At 55.0% G+C, this 19910-nt stretch overlaps 1 protein-coding gene across 1 annotated transcript in view; it reads right to left on the bottom strand.

Annotated features, from left to right (window-relative positions):
* The window catches only part of LOC117217980 (uncharacterized), a 296657-nt gene that overhangs the window by 56444 nt on the left and 220303 nt on the right, over positions 1–19910 (bottom strand). Inside the window, exon 18 of the mRNA XM_076519423.1 lies at positions 7848–7940. Coding sequence (XP_076375538.1) covers positions 7848–7940 — 93 coding nt within the window. The remainder of the gene's footprint in view (positions 1–7847; positions 7941–19910) is intronic.

Genomic DNA, 19910 nt, shown 5'->3' with positions numbered 1-19910 from the left:
TATTTACGCGTACGCGATTCCGGAACCGGCTCGTAAATCCGTCGGAAGGTCGCGACCCGATCTTCCCTCGGATCGGAGAGAACGCGTCCGATCTACGCGCGCAACCTCTGCTCGATATCGGACCCAAGGGTGGCCTCCTCGGAGCGCCGATATCGACGTCGATGTATCCGTATCGATCCAATCAACGCATCGGCCGTCGCATTTGGCGCCGACGACCCGCTGCGCGGCCGGTTATCGATTCTCCGAACGGACCGTCGAATCGCCCGCCGGAACGTAGCTTCGATCGCGGCATTTGGGGCAGTTTCAGCCGACAGGATCCAGTAATTTATTCTTACGGTCGCGACTTTGCGAGAATCTATTTTCGTTCGTCGGTGGACGCGGTCCGTGGTTTATTCGCGATGGACGGGGAAGAAATCGAAGAGCAAAGGGATGTTTCGGAATTCGAGGCCGAACAGAATTTCGTTGCGCGGTCCCGCGTGTTCGAAGGCGGTTTCGTTGCGAAGCGTTGCGGAGCGTTGCGGAGCGTTGCGAAGCGTTACGAAGCGAGGAGGGGGTGGCGAGGGTAGAGCGAGGGCCCCGCGTTTCCTCGCGGACACTGGTTCGTGACGCGGTCGGACACGAACGATCCACGATTTCCGGCCGATTCGCGGTATCAGCCAGATCTGAACCGAAACGCAGGAAGCGAGTAAATCTAACCGGCTCCCCTCCCTCGGTAAATCGTGGCTCGTTAGGTCGGCACCGATCGATTTTAACTATCTCGCTATTAATACCGCGGCTGCTTCGCGAATCGTCCTATCGTGCCGGCGCGAGCACGCGTACGCGTGCACGGTAAACGCGATCCGCGCGGTCGCGACACCGATCGAAGTTCTCGACGCGTTCGACGAACCGTTCTTCGATCCGTCGTCCGTTCTCGTCGTCGACGTCCGCCGGCCGACCTTCCGGACTCTCGGATGGAAACGGCCGGAGAAAGGGCGGTCGAGCGGTCGAACGATCGGTCGCGAGACGATAACAGAAAGAGGCGCCCGGGTGTCGCGGATAAACTTCCCGATGAATAGGCTACGCCGTGGAGCGGTCGATGGAATCGGAGCGACCAACAACTTTCCTCATTAGCAATCTTATCGGGCGCGTCATAATTCATAAAGCTCGCGCGCGACTTCTCGCGGATAGCGAGAAGTTCGAGCTCGTACGTTTCTTCGGCAGCCGAGCTTGTCAGCGCCCGCTATCCGCTTCGACCATCGAGCCGTCGCGCGTCGCGAACGCTAATTTCCCTGCCGAGTCGGAGAATGGATATCGATGGCAGAGATCGACGACGAGCCGACCACTTCGTTGTCGGAAAACCGACTCCGACAATTTTTCGAGATGCTGCCGCTGTTCCGGTATTCGTTGAGATCTCGCGACGATAACGATGCTACTGTACTCTATATCCTATATTCTCGTTCGTATCGACCGATTGGAAAAATTGTAACAACGAGATCGCGAATTTGTCCAAGCTGGCAGAAGAAAATTGTGTCGGAATCTATACGACTCTACGACTCCGCGCGTCGCGTTTCAACGGAGACCGATCGATGATCGAATCGAAGAGCGGCTCCTCTCGTGCCGCTCGATTCGATTCGATGCGCCGAGGAAACTCGCCGAGAGTCCGCGCAGCGAAACAGCGGACCTTGAAAGGCCTTTCGCGAACGAGGCAACTCGTTTATCGGAACAATTTGGCCGAGCCGGTAATCGACGTGCCTCGCTTCTGCCTCGTTTTAGGAGGAAACTCGGTGCAGGTGTACCCGCTTGCCGCGGCTCCGGGCCCTCGAGGCTGGAACCGAGCGTGATTCGTCGGTCGAAGGTCGATTCTCCCGCTAAGATTTTCCTACGGGACTCGATTCGTTTCGAACTTTACCGGATCTCCCGTAACCAAATTTCTGGTTGCTCGAAGTATATCTTCTATCGGCACTGGTCGTTGTCGCGGCGCGTTAAACCCGCGTTCAACTTCCGAATAAAGGAACGCGTTGCCGCGACGAAAGGAGGAATCGTTGCTCGAACGGGGCCCGCGCTCGCTTCGAAACGAACGTCGGAGCCGGTCGAAACGGAAGAAGGGTTTTCCCGGTGCGTTCCAGCGAACGATTAGCGCTCGAAACCGCGACGGATAAGGATCGCCGTAAGTGCAACCGGCTGTAGCAACTGGCAACGTTCCGGCCGCGGCTGGATCGATTTCCCGGCCGTCCGAGTTGGAACAGGCGCGACGCAAAGGTCGATTCTGATTAACGAGCGACGACAAAAAGCGGTTCTCCGCGAACCCCGGGACCGGAAGTCCGACATTCCTCGAAGACGGAAGTCCTCCGCAACTCCTCTCGACCTAGTGGCGGCTGCCAGCGCTCGCAGCCGGTAGCCCGTGGCCCGTAGCACGTAGCTCGTGCAGTCCGCCTACCGGTTTAACGACAGGTGGTAGCGGCTCGGATTTTCGGGTTTAGCAAGTCAAATGTATGCAGATCGGAGCAAGAGAGCGAGATGCCTGCTCGACCACCGCGAAATTCCGAGGAACGTGTATCGACGATTTAGCTGGAGGATTCTACCTGTTCAAGGCCAGCGGGCCGCGACCCGGTTGCACGGTGCACCGTGCATCGTGCGCGCTTCGATCCGCGCCGATCGCCGCGACCGATGCTCCGAGAACGGCTATGTTAAGGTTATATATGAGGATCGAACCCAATAATTGCAACGATACGAACATCGATACGAACCGCGACATTTCTACGGAGCATTTTTTATTCTCTGATTTTAGCGAAATCCAATTAACGAGACTCTACACCTACGCCGCGTCTCTCGGCGGACACTGAAACGTAGGATACACGTACGCGTAGCAAACGTCCGGAAGACCGGCGTTCGGAGGCTGACGCGACTCGTCCAACCGCGGCCTCGTTATTCGATTATCATACGATATCGTAACAGCATCCGCGACAGCGGAGGATCTCGACCCGTTCCCCGATCTTCCGGCCCGCCGATTAAACCGAGTCTCGGCCGACTCGGTTGTTAATTAACCTCTGATTTCCGATCCCGGAGGACATCTTCCGTTTCACGAGGATCGGTTCGGTTCGGTTCGAATCGGATCGAAGAAATTAGACTAATCCCTGCGGGATATAAAGCGATCGATGGAGGTCGATCGGGGAAGGTCGGCCACTTAATAATTTCACGATCGTTTAACCGGCGAATGCGGCGTCCGGAAGGAGCGTTCGTCGAGACAACGGATCGAACGAGGGGTGCGTGGATCTTGGAGGAGCGAAGCCACGTTCGCAAACCTGTTCGAAGGTCCGCGCCAAGTTTAAACCGATTTGAACGACGGTGGACGCAGCGAACTATCCGGTTTGGCGCTATACTTCGCGGCAGCAGAATTTTGTATTCGCGCCCGAAACCGTAGACCGCGATCTTCGTACGCTCTCGGGGGAAGATTTTTCCGAAACACTCGCGCCAGGTGACTCGACGCGGTGGCGAGCGGCGAGTAACGTTGCCCGAAATAGATTCGATTTTTCGTCGAGATAGGGCCAATGTCGAGAGACTCGAAGAGTCGCCGAGGGAAGCCGGTCGTCGCCTAAACGAGCCGAATGAATAAGCGATGAGCATGGCCTATAGGGAACATCTAAAACCGTCCTCCGGAGCGTCGCGGCATCGTTGACGTCGTCTTGACAAATGATAGAGACGCCTAGAATTATGTCGATACGGCCGGCAATGCGGATCCTCGAGTAAATCCCGGTGAAACTAGAAACGCGACTGTCGGCCGACTAGAATCCACCCGAACGAAACCAACGGCGTCGTACGATTGTCAATTAGTAATTGAGAGAGAGAGAGAGAGAGAGAGAGAGAGAGAGAGAGAGAAAGAGAGAAGCGATCTCGTCGACGGCCAAGTCAGCGGATTAAAAAGCATCCGAAGCCCGCGAGGGTCGAAAAAGGGCGGCCTCTAATTTGAAATCTCTGTTAATCCTTCCGGTAATTAAAAAGCTGCAGCGGCTGACCATCGTGGAAAGGGATCGCGTTCTCGTGCTTGCGCTTTCTCCCTCCCTCTCTCTCTCTCTCTCTCACTCACACCTTTGAACCCGTTCAACATCTCGTTTAGGATAACACGGAGAACTTGTTAGTACCCTGAAGTGCTCGATTCTAGTCTCGATGCTCTCTTTTTTCAGAGGAATATACGACGCGGTTGCTCTGCTCGAATTTTCAGTTCTATTTATTTTGCGAAAGAAGATTTTGATTTTGCGATTTTTCATGCTCGATACCTCTTAATTTATGACCGAGGATTTCCTTCGGTATCTAGATTTTTTAATGCAACAGCAATTTCGATCGCGAACCAACAAATAAATCGGAACAATATAATTGAACCCTCGGATACGGAATTATTTTGGCAACGATGGAAACATATCTTTTAAGATAACTCTTGCATCGGTCCTCGCGTTTGACGTAGCACGGTCGTTCGATGTCGGGTTTAACATCGTATCGACGACCCGAATACACTAACGTGTACTCGATTCCGACTTATATCGTCGGACTCTTTTCGGATCCCCCGATACAGGAGATCCCGCGACAGTCGACGTTTCGATGATCTGGAAATATTCTTGAAAATTCCTGTAAACGCTGCAAATTCCTGTAAATTCCGTAAACGTCGAAACTCCTGCGAATCGAATTCACGACCGCGCTTCGGATCGTAATTACGATTTCTCCCAGAAGCTGCGGGGAGCGGTCGAGTTCTTCGTGAAAACATAGGTGGCATGTACTCGCGGTCGGCGTCCAAGTTCATTCGTCTCGCTTTGCCGAATTAGCCGGGCATTTTTTCCGGCTCGCGAAACGAGCGGGTGCTCGCGCGTAACACGCTCGTGCGTTTCAATTACCGCGCGGCTTGTCGCGTCGCCTCGTCTCGCCTCGCATCGTCTCGCGTTGCGACGAAATTACGGGGCCGTGGCGGACCAGACGCGAGCCGCCGAATCGCGCGTTGAAACCTCGTTGATTCCGATGCGCGGCGGCTGCGATCTTTCAGCCGCGTTCGCGAGAAATAAAAACGGAATTACCGCGCGATCGTCGAGAGCGTCGGCCCGTTCGAAATCGCGCGAGTCGTTCGGGGTCGTCCGAAACCGGCGTCTGCGAAAGTACTTGGCTTCTCGCTCGTTCAAGCGCACCGTTTTCGCGGTGCGAACGCCGACGAACGTTGTCGGGACTTGTTTGAAAAACGGGACAACAACGGTGGGATGGTTCGCGGACTCGATCGCGGAAAGTAAGTCGAAGCGGACCGGCAGCTGTTCGACGAACCCGCGATTTCTTTTCGAGGCGAACGGTCGAAAGCGCGCGCGGTTGGATTCCAAGAGCACGGAGCATCGAAAGAGCGTCGCGTCGTTCGAATTTATTTTCGATCGTTTTCCATCGCTTTCGTACGTATTCTCTGATCGCGTATCACCGAAATCTGTGAAAAGGCGCGCGATGCTAAAACGCGAGTTTGCCGTTTCATTAAAATCTAGCCTTCGATCTCGATCGTCCGGACGATTATTATTTGCTCCGAGGAGAGCGAAACGTTCGCGTTGCCACGGTTGAATCGTTCGAAAAGGAGCAGCTGCCGGTCCGACGATCGGACGACGCGTTCTGTAAAGGGAGGAAAAGCGTTCGTGTGAAGTCGGTCGTGCGAAAGTCCCGTGGTAGCACCGGGTGAGAGAGCGGGCAGTGTGCGAGGCGATTACAAATCGATTATTAATTTCGGCAGTCGTCCTCGGGAACGAATCCTGGTGCGCGCGACTATTCCTTACCTGTTTCGGACAGACCGGGGATCGAAATTCGACTGGGCCTCGTCAGTGTCAGTGTCAGTGTCAGTGTCGACAGCAGCATCCGGCCGCGGCCGGGCTCTCGGCTCGCTGGCGGGGCCCGTTCGCATATCGCGCATTCGTTTCGCATCATCGTTCTGTCATTGCCCTCTCGCTCTCGCTCTCTCTCTCTATTTCGACAATCGTCTCTGTCATTCTATTCGTCTCGCCACTCTCGGTCCCGGTTATGCGACGATCGTTCGCTATCGATCTCTCTCTCTCTCTCTCTCTTTCTCTACGATCTATCGCCGAGAAACTCACTGTCCCGGTCTCTCTCGCGCCCAGGAGAACTCTATATGGGACAACAAGAGACTCCCGTCAGACACTTTATCCGTTTCACCGCGGTCTTTGGCTGTGCGCGATCTCGTCTTGCCGAATCGCGAGTCACGCCGGTTACAACGTATTATCGTGACATTCGTCCAGCGTGAAACGTCGCCTCAGGTTCGACCAGCTCTGTCGTTTCTTTTTTCTCTCTCTGTCTCTCTCTCTCTTTGTCTCCGGTCGTTCGCTCTCTTTCTTTGCTCTTTTCGTTTTCGTCTCTCTGTGATCATCGTCCTCGAGATTTTCGTCGTTCCAGGAATATCTACGTTTATATTTGTTCTGTTTTCTCGGTGTTTCACTCGATTTGGTTTATTTTTTTTTCTCACGAGCGCGTCCACCCCTTCAACTTCGGCGATTTTTTCGTCGGCGAGGCGCGCGCCACCCACGCGGACGCGTTCGCCGCGACCGGCGACCGGCGACCGGCGACCGCGCAACAAATTTCGTCGTTCCGTCGTTTTACCGTTTCATCGAAGCTAGCGCGCGCCGGTCGATCGGCGGGCGTCCGCGCCGGTGCCGCGGCTACGCGCCTCGGCTCTGCGGCCGCTTCGCGACGTCGCGACGTCGCGACGCTGGCAATGACGATGGCGACGAGTCCCTTTCTCGACCGAATCGTGGCGTCTCGTTGCGCCGAATATTTCCAAATTGCTTTCGAGCGAAATTTTGGTCCGAACGGGAAGATCGACCGGATGCAATTTTGCTCGGCAACGCGCGCGCGCGATCGAATATTCCCTTTTATCGAATCTGTCCGCGCAGTTTCCGGCACGCCATTGCCACGAACCGCCGCGCCGCTTCGCGATCAATTCTGACGGAGCCATTTAGCCGCCGATGTAACAAACTCGTCTCGACGCGCGCGGAGAATCGCGTTACGGCCTGCGACCGGCTGAAATATTCGACGAAACTCGAGTTCGCATCCCGCCGCGGTTAACGGGGCATTTTTATGCGGCGAGGCTTCGCGAATCGTCGGAATTCGAATTTCGATCCGGCGAAATCGACCCGTGTTCCGCGAGCGATCGTTTTCCAAGGGAACGAATCGTCCGAAACTTCTATGAAACTACTTTTTATCGATCGCTCGACCGTTCGCGGACGCTGCTCGAGTTTCCGGGGGGAAAAATTGCGCGCGGAGGATCTCCGAAGGACCGCGCGGCTCCGTCAAAATTCGAAAAAGAAAAACGAGAGCTCGCTCTCGCGGCAGCGATTCGCGTGTCGCTCGCGCGAATCCACCTCGAGGATCGAGCCTCGTCCTCGAGCCCGCAGAACCGACCTACGCTTAAACCTAGACGCTCGACGCGCGCTCCCCGACGACCGGAACCCGGTCGAGGATCGCCGCAACCGATCGAACGGCGATCGACCGGACGACGAAGGTGACGTCGACGAGCGCGATCGAGCGGCACGCGCTTACATCTAGGAAAGACCAAAGACGACCAGCCGCGACCAAGTTCCGAGAGCAACCGTTTCGAATTTCGATAGCAGCATAGGAGACCGAAAGAAAAGGGCACCGGAGGATGGAATAAAATAATCGGAGCGTCGGGGGCCGGGCTGGTCGCCTGTTGATCGAGCGGGAGGCTCGCGCGCGAGCGCGATAAGCTCGCGTGCGGCTCTCGCGTGTTCCTGTAAAGAAGTACATTGTGTATAAATGAATTAATGGCGATGTATACATATATATATGTATGTATATATATATATAAGTATAAGAATGTTCATGCACACCTCAATCTTTCTGCCCTCAACCACGGTGCCGTGTAGCCTCTCACGTGCCCGGTCCGCGTCAGCACTATTTGCGAATGTTACAAAACCGAATCCCTGCATGCAAGGACAGACAAAACAACATGCATTAAACTCAACTTACAGACTGCCAGCGCTCGGCAAACGACTGGCCGACCCGACATTTCGCGCTCCCCTTCCCCGAATTTCCAAACGTTCCCCGTTTCGAACGTCGGGAACCAACGGATCCTGCCGATGGCACGGGTTCGGCGGGAAAACTGGGACCGTCGCGGTCGCGGTCGCGGTCGCGTCGAGGGGTGCGGCACGCGCGCGTCGTCGACACCGACGCGTTCCCGTTCGACGTTCGACGTTCGGCGACCGAACGCGCTTTCTTCCCGTACTGTACGCGCTCCCCGACCCTTCTCCGAGTTTTCGCCCTCCGCCCTTCGCGCTCTCGGCCTTTTCAACCCTTCCACCGGCCTTTCGAGCCCCGAGGCAGTTACCCCGTTTATCCCTCGGACGCGCAACGGCCGTCTGGCCGCTAATTAATTCTCGAGATCGCGTCTCGAGACGCGACGAAACTAACCCCTTCGACGTCCGGCGTCGCGAAATTTCTCGAGACTTCGCGAAACGACTTTTCGAGAAGAAAGAATGGACGCGGCTTTCGCCGCGTTCTCCGGTTCGCGGCGAACGTAACGAAGTTGGGGTGGCGTTCGAATGGGAGACAGAGACAGGGGAGGAAGAAGCGACGCGCCCGAGCACGATTTACCGCTGCGAAATGTCGGTTTTGCCAGCAGCCTTGCGAGCGCGTCATACTGCTTACGGAGACGCACCAAACAACGTGCAACAAATAAGTAAATATAAAATCATGGTAAGAAATCATGGTCATGGTCACATTAATCATCTCATTATCATATCATATCATATCGTGTCATGTCATCATGGTCATCGTCATATCATTAAAGACTCTTGCTTGTACCGAGAGGTGCGTGTACGAGAAAAAGAAAATGAAAGTATGAAAAGAGGGTTAGTAGAGTGGCGGATGGAAAGGGAACGGCTGGGAATTCTGTATAGAACGTTTGCGGATGTGCGAGTGTGAGTGTGCGCGCGCGCGCGTGTTTCGAACCCGGAGCAACGGCTCGAGAGAGAACGGTCGCCGAACCGCCGAAGACGTTTCGAGTTTCGGCGAGAACGGCGGCTGTTCCGACGGAAACGAAGCTCTCGCGTTCCCGAAAGGAACCGCGCGTATCGACGGCGTCCTCGTCGAATTTTCGGCCGAACGCCGTGCTTCTTCGACGCAGGGATCGATCGGAGTTTCGCGAAGATGAACGCGCGGCGGCGGGGAGCCGTTCGAGCGATCGAGTTCCTCGACTCCCGCTGCCCCGTCGCGACGATGGTCCGGCCGCCGACGGCCGTTGGTCCGTTCGGCTGTCGGGGACGCGGCGAAATCGTATTAAAGCCAAATCGAATCGGCATCCTGGAAGAACGAAAGGGGAGAGTGCAAAGTTGTCGCGGAGACCCGACCCGATCCAGCGCCCGAGGACCCTGTTTCCCCATTTAACGGCGCCGTAATTCGTTCGATTGGCTGAAGCAGGGACGGAGATGCGGTACCTAATCCAGACAGGCGCGGCGGATGTAATGGAATCGACGCGACGAGCCGATCGAATATCGCGCCGTCGAGAACTGGCTTGGAATAATCGAGCTACGATTTCTCCGAGTTTCGTTGATTAATCGGGGCCCGGTCGATCGAGGGTCGCGACAGAGGTTGGAAGGAGTCGAGAACACCTTTCGAGCAATTCACGCTTCGGCTGCCCTCGCAGATCGATTCGAGACGGCGCGGCGCGCGACTCGCGACGCGTCGAGAGGATCTCCGACGCGGAGGTTCGTAGATTTTTCGAAGAGTCGTTGGACGAGTTCGAAAAGTACGGATTCAACTCCTAGCGATCGTTCGGAACGTTCGGAAACTATTTTGAAACGGATTCGGCGAAGAAGATTTTGGTTGCTCCGGAGATCTTTTATCACCGTTAACCGGGACGCGAAATTTCCAGCTGGTTCTCGCGCGCGTGGGTGAACAGCACGCATCCGCCGACTCGCCTGGGAAATCAGCCTAACGCGGACAAGCTTCGCCGTCGATACGGGGTGCGGCGGGGGAGCAAAGGGTCGATCGATCGGCGGATATCGGAAGACGCGTCGGGCTATACGCGTAAATTCGAACCACAGCCGTTCCCGATTTCGAGGAAAACCCGCGCCTCCGGCGCGCGAAACTTCGGCGAAAATTCGACGACGATTGGCAACAAGTAGCGTCGGTTTGCGACCGAACGAACGATGTTTTTGCGCGTACTCGCCACGGCAATTTTCCTCGTCGTTGGTCCCGAGCCGACGGTTTTCGGCGGCGAGAGGGAAGAAGTGGAGCGAAGCGGAGCGGAGAGAAGAGGAGAGGAGAGGAGAGAAGAGAGAAGTGGCGCGGCGCGGGCTCGCACGCGACGGCAGATCGCGATCTCGCAGAAAACCTCTTTAAAGGCTTATCGGCTTTCGGAAAATTGAGGTTGGCGTGGCGCGGGTCACGCCAACCTTCTTTCTCCTCTTTCAGGAAATTAATCCAACGACGCGAGCCGAGCCGAGCCGAGCCGAGCCATCGAGCGTCTTGAACGGATCTTTGAGCGCGCGCGACGCGGAGCGCGAAACACGCCTCGCGTTAATTCTGTTGAACGAAATCGCGGTCACGCCTTGCCGTTTCCCTTTCCATTCGCTTCAACGCGACCACGCGGATTAGGTTTCCGCGGGATCCGTCGTGGGTGGAACTATAATTACCGTGGCTCGAAAAATCGGATCGCGCCTTCGATCCGGCCCCGCTCGCCGTTTCACCGCTCGTCCGGCTATTTCTTGAAACGCGAGATAAATCTCTGTCGAGCGATACGCTCGAAGACGACAAAGAAAATCTTAGGTTCCGGAATTTTCGGAAGAAACTCCGAGGAGAAGAGCTCGCCGAAGAAGCTCGATTATCAGCGTTCCGTCGACGGAATTTCGAAGAACGGTGGTCGGGGGAGCGAAAAACCCGTTGCCGGATAAGCTCCGACGCGGCGAGCCCCGGCGATGAATCGGCTCGGATAGGCCAGACCCTGCTCCGAATAGCTAGCTTATCGGGCGATCCATCTTGCCGTGGTGTAATCGAAAGGCCGGCTTCCGGTCGACGACGCGAGACGAGCGAAACAATCGAGCCCGCCGTCTCGCGTCGCTCGGATCCTTCCAGCTCCAGCTTCTTCGTTAAGAAGAGAATCAACCGAGGAACGGGGTGCGCGACGCTTCGAAAACGTGCTGCCGAAATATCGCGCTCGGATTCGCGAAAATAACGAAGCCGTGGAACACAGTTTAGTTGGACGCGGCGGAGTCGAAAAAGTTGGGATTCGAAATCTCGATGTCTCGATTAAATAGGAATCCGGAGGCTGTGGAAGATCGCGCGCCGCGACGTCGATGCGACAGCTTCGCGGAGACCGTTCGTAAAATTGCTTCGGTAGCTGTTGGACGAGAATTTCTGCTCGGACGATCGGTCTGCCGGCAGCCGGGTGGCGGATCGCAAGTATAGGCGCGTCGAGGCTTTTCCCGATGAAGTCGCCGCCCCCGCGGAATAACGAGATTTTACGAGCCGCTTAGCCGGCGTTAATCGTTGCCTCGAGAACTCGGGGACTCGGGCCCGTTTAACGGGGGACACGCCGGTTTCCGCTGGGATCGCGCTCGATTAAACGGGACGACGACGACGACGACCCGACTCGCGATCGGTGGAACACGAACGGAAATTGGACCGTACGAAGCGGAAGCGAGGCGAATCCGTCGTCCCGACGAAGCTTTCCGTCGCGGTAGCTAAGATTCAGCGGAGCGGGTTCCGGGGCCTGGAAAGAAGCCGCTGCGATCGAGGTGCGGACCGTCGAGACATCGACCGACGGTTCGCTTCTTCCTCTTCCGGAGAAAAACGAACGAAGATTCGAAGGGAAGAGTAAGAGAATCAACGACGACGCGTCGAGAAGCTTCGAGCGTTTGAAGAGCAACGTCGTCGCTTTCCGCGTAGCCTCTGTGTATTTACGTCGCGAGATCGCGCCGTTCCAACGATTACTCGTCGACGCTAACGGAATTGATTCGGGATTGCACGCGGTTGCAGGAGCCCGATCGCGCGAGGGTCGACGGAAAGAGGGGCGGAGGACGGGTCGGAAAAATGCAGTTGCCGATCTTATCCGCGATCGACGTTCCGGTATCCGCTCGGATCGTAGGTGAGACGTTAAGGGAGGCGCGACGATACGATCGCGGAACGACTAATTAACCCGCCAAGCGTGATAAATCGCTGCAACGGACGCGAAGAGGAAGCGTTGGGAACTTTGATCGCTCGTTAACGAACGATCTTGACTTTGCTCGAGGATGTCGCCGAGATCGAGGACCGAAGAAGGCGAGTCGAGCTTTCCGTCGAAACTATGAAACGCGGTCGAATTTCGCGTCGTACACCGTGCGGCATATATCTTTATACGAGTCGTGGATTTTGGAATTTTTTGAGAATTCGCATGCTTCGACGAATGCGAATACGACGGATATCGATGTTCGCCACGGTGCGCCGATTCTCTGGAAGGAGCCGACCAACGAGAACCCTTCGCAGTTGGCGCGACCGTCGAAGTCGAAGTCGAAGGAACCCCGGCCCCCGTAGGTTTAACGGTGACACGTGTTCGTGCCTGTCCGTCCGTTCGTCCGTCCGTCCGTCTGTACGTGTGAATGTACATCTGTGGGGGTGCGCGAGGTAACGGTGATCAACGTCGCGTGTGGCGTGTAACAATAATCGACCAATTACTTAACAGCTAGGTGCAAGAACGTGGCAAGGCAGAGTATAGAGGAAAGAAAAGGTGTTAACACTACGTCGACCGGGTGGGGTGATGCGAGCGTGTGCCGCGCGTGTTCCACAGGAGACAGCTATCCAACGAACAACCAAGGCAAACGATCGATCGATCGATCTCGACCGCCGCGGGTCGATGTGCGTGAAGTTCTCGATAACGATATCGCATTGGGGAGGATCGGTGTGGGAGACCGTTGAAGGAAGGCGTGGGAGAGACCTCGGTATGTCACCGTGTCACCCTGTGTGTCGCAGACGAAACTCGAGACTCGAGGCCAGTTTCCACTCGGACTCGTTTTCTTGGACCCCAAGCTCGCGCACGATTTCACCGGGCAATCGTTTTCACCCTCTTCGCATTCCCTATACTCCCTACACCCTACTCCCTACTCTCTACGCGACACATCGATGGTCTGACATGCTAATCGGGTCGCTCCCCTGTTCTCGACGTCGCGCGAACGGTGCGCGATCTTATCGAATCGCGGCTCTTTGCGCGAAACAAACAGAGATTTTTTAGATTGCCAAGAATTGGCTTAAATCGTGACAATTTTAAGCAGGACCGTCGAATATTCTTCCGCGAACAAATTTAGAACGTAAAAACGAACGCAGCCTTTCTTTTGCAGCCCACAAAATTATCGAAGATGCTTTCCTTCCGTGATATACGATTCCTATCCGAACATTTCTCCCACACGTTTCGATCGTGATTCGATGCCCGACCAACGCGCGGTGGAAATCCTCCAGCTCCCTGGAGTTCGAGTTCGAGTTCGAAATCTAAACGTTCGTGTCGGCGTGTGTGCGTGTTTTCGTCGGTTGGAAGGGATGATACCAGGGGCGGCTCGGCGGGACGGGGAAGGTTCGGGAAAGTGGCGGAGAACGAAGAATATAGTGGGGACACTTGAAGAATACTTGAAGTATGTGACCGAAGCTGGCAAACAGCGATATAAAAGCGCACAAAACAATACGAGATTCAAGATTATATATATATAGATACGTATAGAGAGAGAGAGGGTGAGTCAAGAGACAAGGAGTGTGTGCGTGTGTGTAACCGCGATGGAAGTGGCGCGAGAGATATACGCGTACACGTATACGCGTGTTATCGCGTTCGACGGTTTCCATCGATTACTTTTACGCACCGTTTCTCTTTTCGTTCGTCGACTTCTCTCGGCCGCGTTCGTCGACGAACGTGTGCGCGCGCGCGCGTGTACGCGTATACGTGCGCGCGTATATCTCTCTCTCGTTCTTTCTCTCACTCGCTCACTCACTCGCTTTCTCTTTCTCTTTCTCTGTTTGCTACGTCACGTGGATCAATTAGTAAAAGTAATCGGCGGCGAGGAGATCCAAGGGGTTTCAAGGCGTCGCCGATGTTCGCGACCCGCGATCCACGATCGCCGACCAAGCGCGTCTACCGAGATTCCATTGATACCTCGAGAATCGCAAACTCTCGCTTTCACGACCTGTTTCTTCCCTGCGATTGCTCGGCCGAATTTCGATCGGTTGAAACGCTTTTCGACAACTTTGCGATCGTTGCCGATCGTTCGGTCTACCGAGAAGCAAGATGTTAAAATGTTCAACGAGCTCGGAGGAATTCGAAGGAATCGAATTTTCGCGTTTCTTTCGTTTCGCATTCTCGAAGAGAATACGACGTCGTGACCGCGATCGGTAAACCCGATGCGACCCTACGAGACAACGTCTTTCGAGATCAGACCGCGCGCAAACTTGTACGAAGGATCCGGGCAGGGCTTGCGAACGGGGGCGTGTATCGGGATCGGGATCGGGGTCGGGACAGGCGGTGCGTATCCGTAGGATCGAATCGGGTGCGGAATTAATCGGGTCCAGCGAGAATGAGAGAGAACAATGTTGCAACGAGAAGAGGCAAACGGCGCGCTTCACCGTCGTAAACGCCGGACAAAACGGTTTGGTGAGATCGAAAGCAGCATTTCTCTATCCTAAGACACATACGTGAGTAATATAAAAGAGGTAGAAGCATGGGCCTTTCATTAATACCTTCGACTCGCCTAGACAAAAGCGTGCGACTACTATTTACATATATAATAATGATGTAACAATCAGATAGAGATACGTACGTACATGTACAGGAGTGTTTATGCGTGTTCGTGTCTGTTGGTACGTCTTTCGATTCGTGTACGATGCGCGCGAGACAATATACACGTATTTATATTCGATTCGTGTCGTATGTATGCGCGTGTACGTGTACTTTGGAAACTTCGGAAGATGCAACGGTCGTGTATGGTACAGTATATATATACACATATACATATGTATGTATGTATGTACGCATGTACGTATGTATGCACGTATGTACACGACACCGCGTCGTTTACGTTGGCTTGCGACTCGCTCGATGTCCGATTAAGCGAAACGATCGATAAACGATATACCGGCAGCGAGCAAGTACATTCTTCTCCGCGTTTAATCGACCAGACGCGAGAAACGAATCCGTTCCGTCCGCGAAGCTCGAAGAATGGACGCGCACCGATTTTGTTCGGCGTTGTCGTTCGACCGCGGTTCTTCAAAATATCCCGAGCTTTTAATCCGTACTTCGTAGCGATTGCGAAAAATCGCGAAAAATTATTCGCGAACTTCGAAGCTCCGACGTAACGATATTTTCGTGCTTCGGCGATCGATTGGATTTCGAGTAAATTTCTTCGATTACCGGGTAAACCGAGAGTCACCGGAGCTGTCCTCCCCGCACCTTCGGCCCGCGTGTTACGAGTTCGAACCGATCGGACCGGGACGGACAGCCGCGACCATTCCCTCGAATTCTTTCTATCGAAAACCAATCTATCCAACGCGAAGCTGGGAAATCGTTCGCCAGGAAGCAACTCCGTATGAAACGCGAAACGCGTCGGCTCGCGCGCGTTTCTAAACGATCGCGAATCCGTTCTAGGGAAAGCGACGAGCTACCACCGACGCGCCGCGCGACAATTTACTCGACTCGCGAAGCCTCCGAAGAATAATGGCAGGAAGCGCGTCGCGAGCCAACACCGCGGGTGAATCGGTAAAGACGACTTGTCGCGCGAAACCATAATTAGACGCGAACGCGAACGAGTGTCTGGGTGAGTGTGTTCGTGTGCGTCGAGAGCTAGGCCTCTCGAGAGAAGTCGCGAACGCAGGTCTGAGCTTGGAAAGATCAACTCGGTAGACGATAGACGGTAGACAGGCAAAGTCGCGGCTCTAATGGTAAGTTTGTTAGTGACTAGCGACGGCTGCAGGCGGTGGATCTGGTCCCCGTTCGGAGCGGAGATAGGCGCGTACGCCGCCGTTAGGTTCTCGCGTGCGCCGGCCTTGAAACGCCTTGGGAAACTCGTCGGAGATAGAAAGGACACAAGAGTGGAGGTATCGATTTCTTTCGTTCGTTTTCTTTCTTTTTTTCGACTGGTTAGAAAGTAGTAATAACAGCGTCGGAAAAAACGAGGTGTGTGACAAAGTTTCATCAAATCAAATGGGCAGCATCTCCCGAGGGTCTCCTCCGCGACCGGAAGTGGCTGCAGCCGGCCCACCGGGTGCGCCACGTGTCCGCCGCTGCGCTCTTTTTTCCTGCAGTTTACGAAACTCGAGGCGAGGGTGGTGTGTGTGCTCGCCCCCCTCGTCGACCGATTCCAGCGAAAGCGACGGGAATCTAGCCGAGTCCGGTCCGAAGAGATTCGACTCGGCTGGATTCGAATTATCCACGACTCGAAATCGTAGATCTTTTCGGTTTTACGACGGGAAACAGCGGCGGACGCGTTGCGAGTGGCGCGGGCGCACCGAGCTGCCTTATAACCAATGGGAGCTAAATAATGATAAAATGCGGAATGCTAGCTAGTAAAAATGCAATAGCTCGTCTAACAACTACGAGAACTAACACCATTGGTTATATTATGGTATGTATGTACGTGTCACTGGCACATACTCAGCGCCGGACAAGCGCGCCGACCGGATGCCCGTTCTATTCGAGATCCGTCGTCCTGGCCGGAGAACCGCTCCGGTAATTGCGCGAAACGACGATCTACTACCGCGGCGCGATGATCCACCGAACGAACAACGTCGACGTTCGGTTCGTTCGAAATAAATCGGCACCGCGATCGGCGATCTCGTCCGCGCTGCTCTCTCAAAGTATCTCTTCTCCAAAATGCTGCACTTCTCATTAGGGATGCCACATTCCATTTACATTGACGAAGCTTTCGAGAAAAGGTCTCTCTCACAGACTCGCGCGATCATCACTCTCTCGCTCACCTTACAATCTATAACACACGGCGTCGATCGCGCGGACATCGGCGGCTTCCGGTTCCCGAACCCGACCCGATCCGATTCGGCCGGTACCGAACGGGGATCCACCGGGCCGCGCGATTTCCGCGGGATCGACGAAAATATACGGGATCGTGACGGGATCGGCGGCCGTCCCGCTTCGGACGCGCGTCGAGAATTCGATTACCGATTCACCGTTCGTCCTGAAATGGTACCCGCTCTCGATCGATCGGAATACTTTCCGAGACCGCGAAATTTCAACGGTGGAAACGAGCGGGTGTACCGTTGGAGGATCGGCGTTTAACCGCGGAAACGGTTCAATTTGTAACCGGTCGATGCGAAATTCTATGCTAGAAAAATTCGCGGAAGAAAGATTGCGCCGGACGGTCCGCGATACGGAGTCGAATCGACCCGACCGCGCAGGGTTAAGTTGGCTGGCATTCGCAACAACCCCGTTCCGGGGATTTATTGCGGACGATCGCGTGCCGATCCCGTCAACTCCCGTCGATCGCTTAAATGCTAAAAAGCGATGGCAACGGTCCGCGATAGTTGTCGCCGCGAGGCGACGCGCCGCTGCGAGGGCATTTGCAATGCAAACCGCGAAAACACGGTGCTGCCATTGCGTCGCGGCCAGGCTGGCTTTCTCCGTCTCTCCGTGTCTCGCCGCCTGGCCGCGTGACGAACGAGAACTCGCGTCTCGAATTATGCGCTCGCGGTTCCGAAGGCCGCTTTTCCGCGATTTATCGGCCCCCGCGAGCGAGCAAATTTTCCATCGTCTCCTATTCGGCCACCGTGTTTACACCGGATACCCGGGCAGCACGCGTACCGGTAACCTATCGGTTCCATCGTCGACGGGGCAGTCTTGTTTCTCCTAAAATGTCTGGACCGATCGGAAAAGCACAAACGTTCGCCGAGCGCGATTTCGTTGCTTCGATCGATCGTCTCGTCGCCGGAACGATCTTCTGCGAAAGACGAATCTGCGAGTTGCGATGGAAAAAAGCGTTCCCAAGTATGGCGTACAGTTGGAGGAACGCGAACGAAACAAACAAAATGTTAGCACGAAGATACGAAATAACGGAGAGACATACGTACGCAACGCGTATTTGTAAGTTGAAATTAGAGTAGAGAGCAGCGGACAATTTTGTAAGCCTTGGCATTACGTTTTGGCGGAAGAATGCGAACGCGTCTACGAAATCGGACGATTTCGTCGATCCTAGACAACGACATCGCGTTCTCCTCTCGACGCGTTCCCGTCGTACGCGAGAGCCAGAGCTCGCGGCAAACGAGAGACACCGATCGGAAAGAGGAGGAGCGTTTCGAAAAGTACGCGACGAGCGAGTGTCGAATATTCCGACCGAATCGAAGAACGAGCCCGAAAAATCGGATCGCGTATCGTGGATCGAGATTGCTGTCGCCTCGATCGCGCATCAACCGGAGCGCGATCCTTTATCTTCGGCAGGTTTCCACGTGACCGGAAGTCGTGAAATGGCGCGGCCAATCGTGGCCGATCGAGCGAGAGAAGAGAAACAGGAGGAGGAGGAGGACAACCGTCGAAGGGCGATAACGGCGTTTAATTAATCCCCGGCAACTGGAAAAGCCGTGCACAGCCGGGGACAGCAGCATCGACACCGACGAATGCGAGACCGACGCGACTGCGGGACGGACTTCCTCCTGTCAGGATAGCGCAGCGCCATGGGAACGGTGCCGTTATTGCTAACCGGCGACGTCTTTTATTCGATTTGCGACTTCGCGTTCGGTAATTTGTTTGCCCCATTGATCGCGTTACCGGCTCGACTCGGCTCGACTCGGCTCGACTCGGCTCGACCGGGCGGCCTTTCGGCAGTCGACGTTGCTCGTCGGGTCGCAGGAAATGGTTCGATCAACTTCCCGTTCGACGTCTTTAATAAATTCTCGTGCAGCTCGCTGTCGGTTCTCGATCGTCGCTTTTAAAGATCGTTCGCGGGCAGGAGTCCTTTCAGGAAATCGTTTAATCGACTTCGATGCCCTTCGTTCGCAGGTCGTCTCCGGCGCACAATTTCAGCTCGATGGTACGCTTCGTCGGTTCGCTTCCGCTCTTCCAAACGCAACCCGAATTTCTGAATTTCGGAAAAATTTCCTTCGTTCGCGGCCACGCTTCTATTCCGCCGGTGCAATTTAATTCCAGTCGCTCCAAACGCGACGATGAAAATGGATGTTTGCGCAAACCCGCGCCGTCTAATTATTACTTTGGAGAGGTTGTTTCGAGCATTCTCCGGCTCCGTTTTAAAAAGTTTGATTAAAGCGTCGAGGGTACAGTGTTTTCTCGTTAGATACGGTTTTCTCGTTTTACGAGTAGCCGGAGACCCGAGACGCCGCGCCGTGGAAACTTCTAAGAGGAATCTCCGTGGAACCGAATCTTTCGGAGACTTCGACGATTAGTTTTCCGGTCCTCGGATAAGATTTTCCGAAGAGACGACGCCGATCGATCGTCGAGGCTGGCAACGAAAGAAATTGTTCCGGAACGAGCGGCCGCCGTCGCCGCGTGGTTTCTTCTATTTTCGTTCCCGTTACAAAAATACGCCTCCCGCGTTTCGGCCGCGATTTCTCGCGTCACGGCGCGTCTCGAAGTCGTCGGAGAAGTTTGAACCCACGCGGCCGAGTTCGTCGACCGATGTCGGGCCCCGGGAGATCCCGGGAGATCCCGGGAGCTCCCACCGGGGAACCGGAAGTCCTCCGACAGCGAAAGAAATCCGAAGTTTCGAACCCGAAGCGAGGCGGACTTCGGTCGAATCGGAATTGTTTATCGGAACGGGTCGCCCGATTTCGGGCCAAAGTTATCGCGAAGTCTCGGTAAGCGAATTAAATTCCACAGCCGCATGTTTTATTTACCATCCTCTCCGGAACCTCCGCGGCCAACTTCTCCGCGCGACTCGAGACTTCTTTTCCTCGGAAACGCTCCGAAGCGCCGTCTCCGGCGA

The sequence above is a fragment of the Megalopta genalis genome, chromosome 1 (assembly GCF_051020955.1).
Source record: "Megalopta genalis isolate 19385.01 chromosome 1, iyMegGena1_principal, whole genome shotgun sequence".
Lineage (NCBI taxonomy): Eukaryota > Metazoa > Arthropoda > Insecta > Hymenoptera > Halictidae > Megalopta > Megalopta genalis.
Note: the sequence above shows the minus strand (reverse complement) of the source record. Positions and strands in the feature narration are given on the sequence as shown.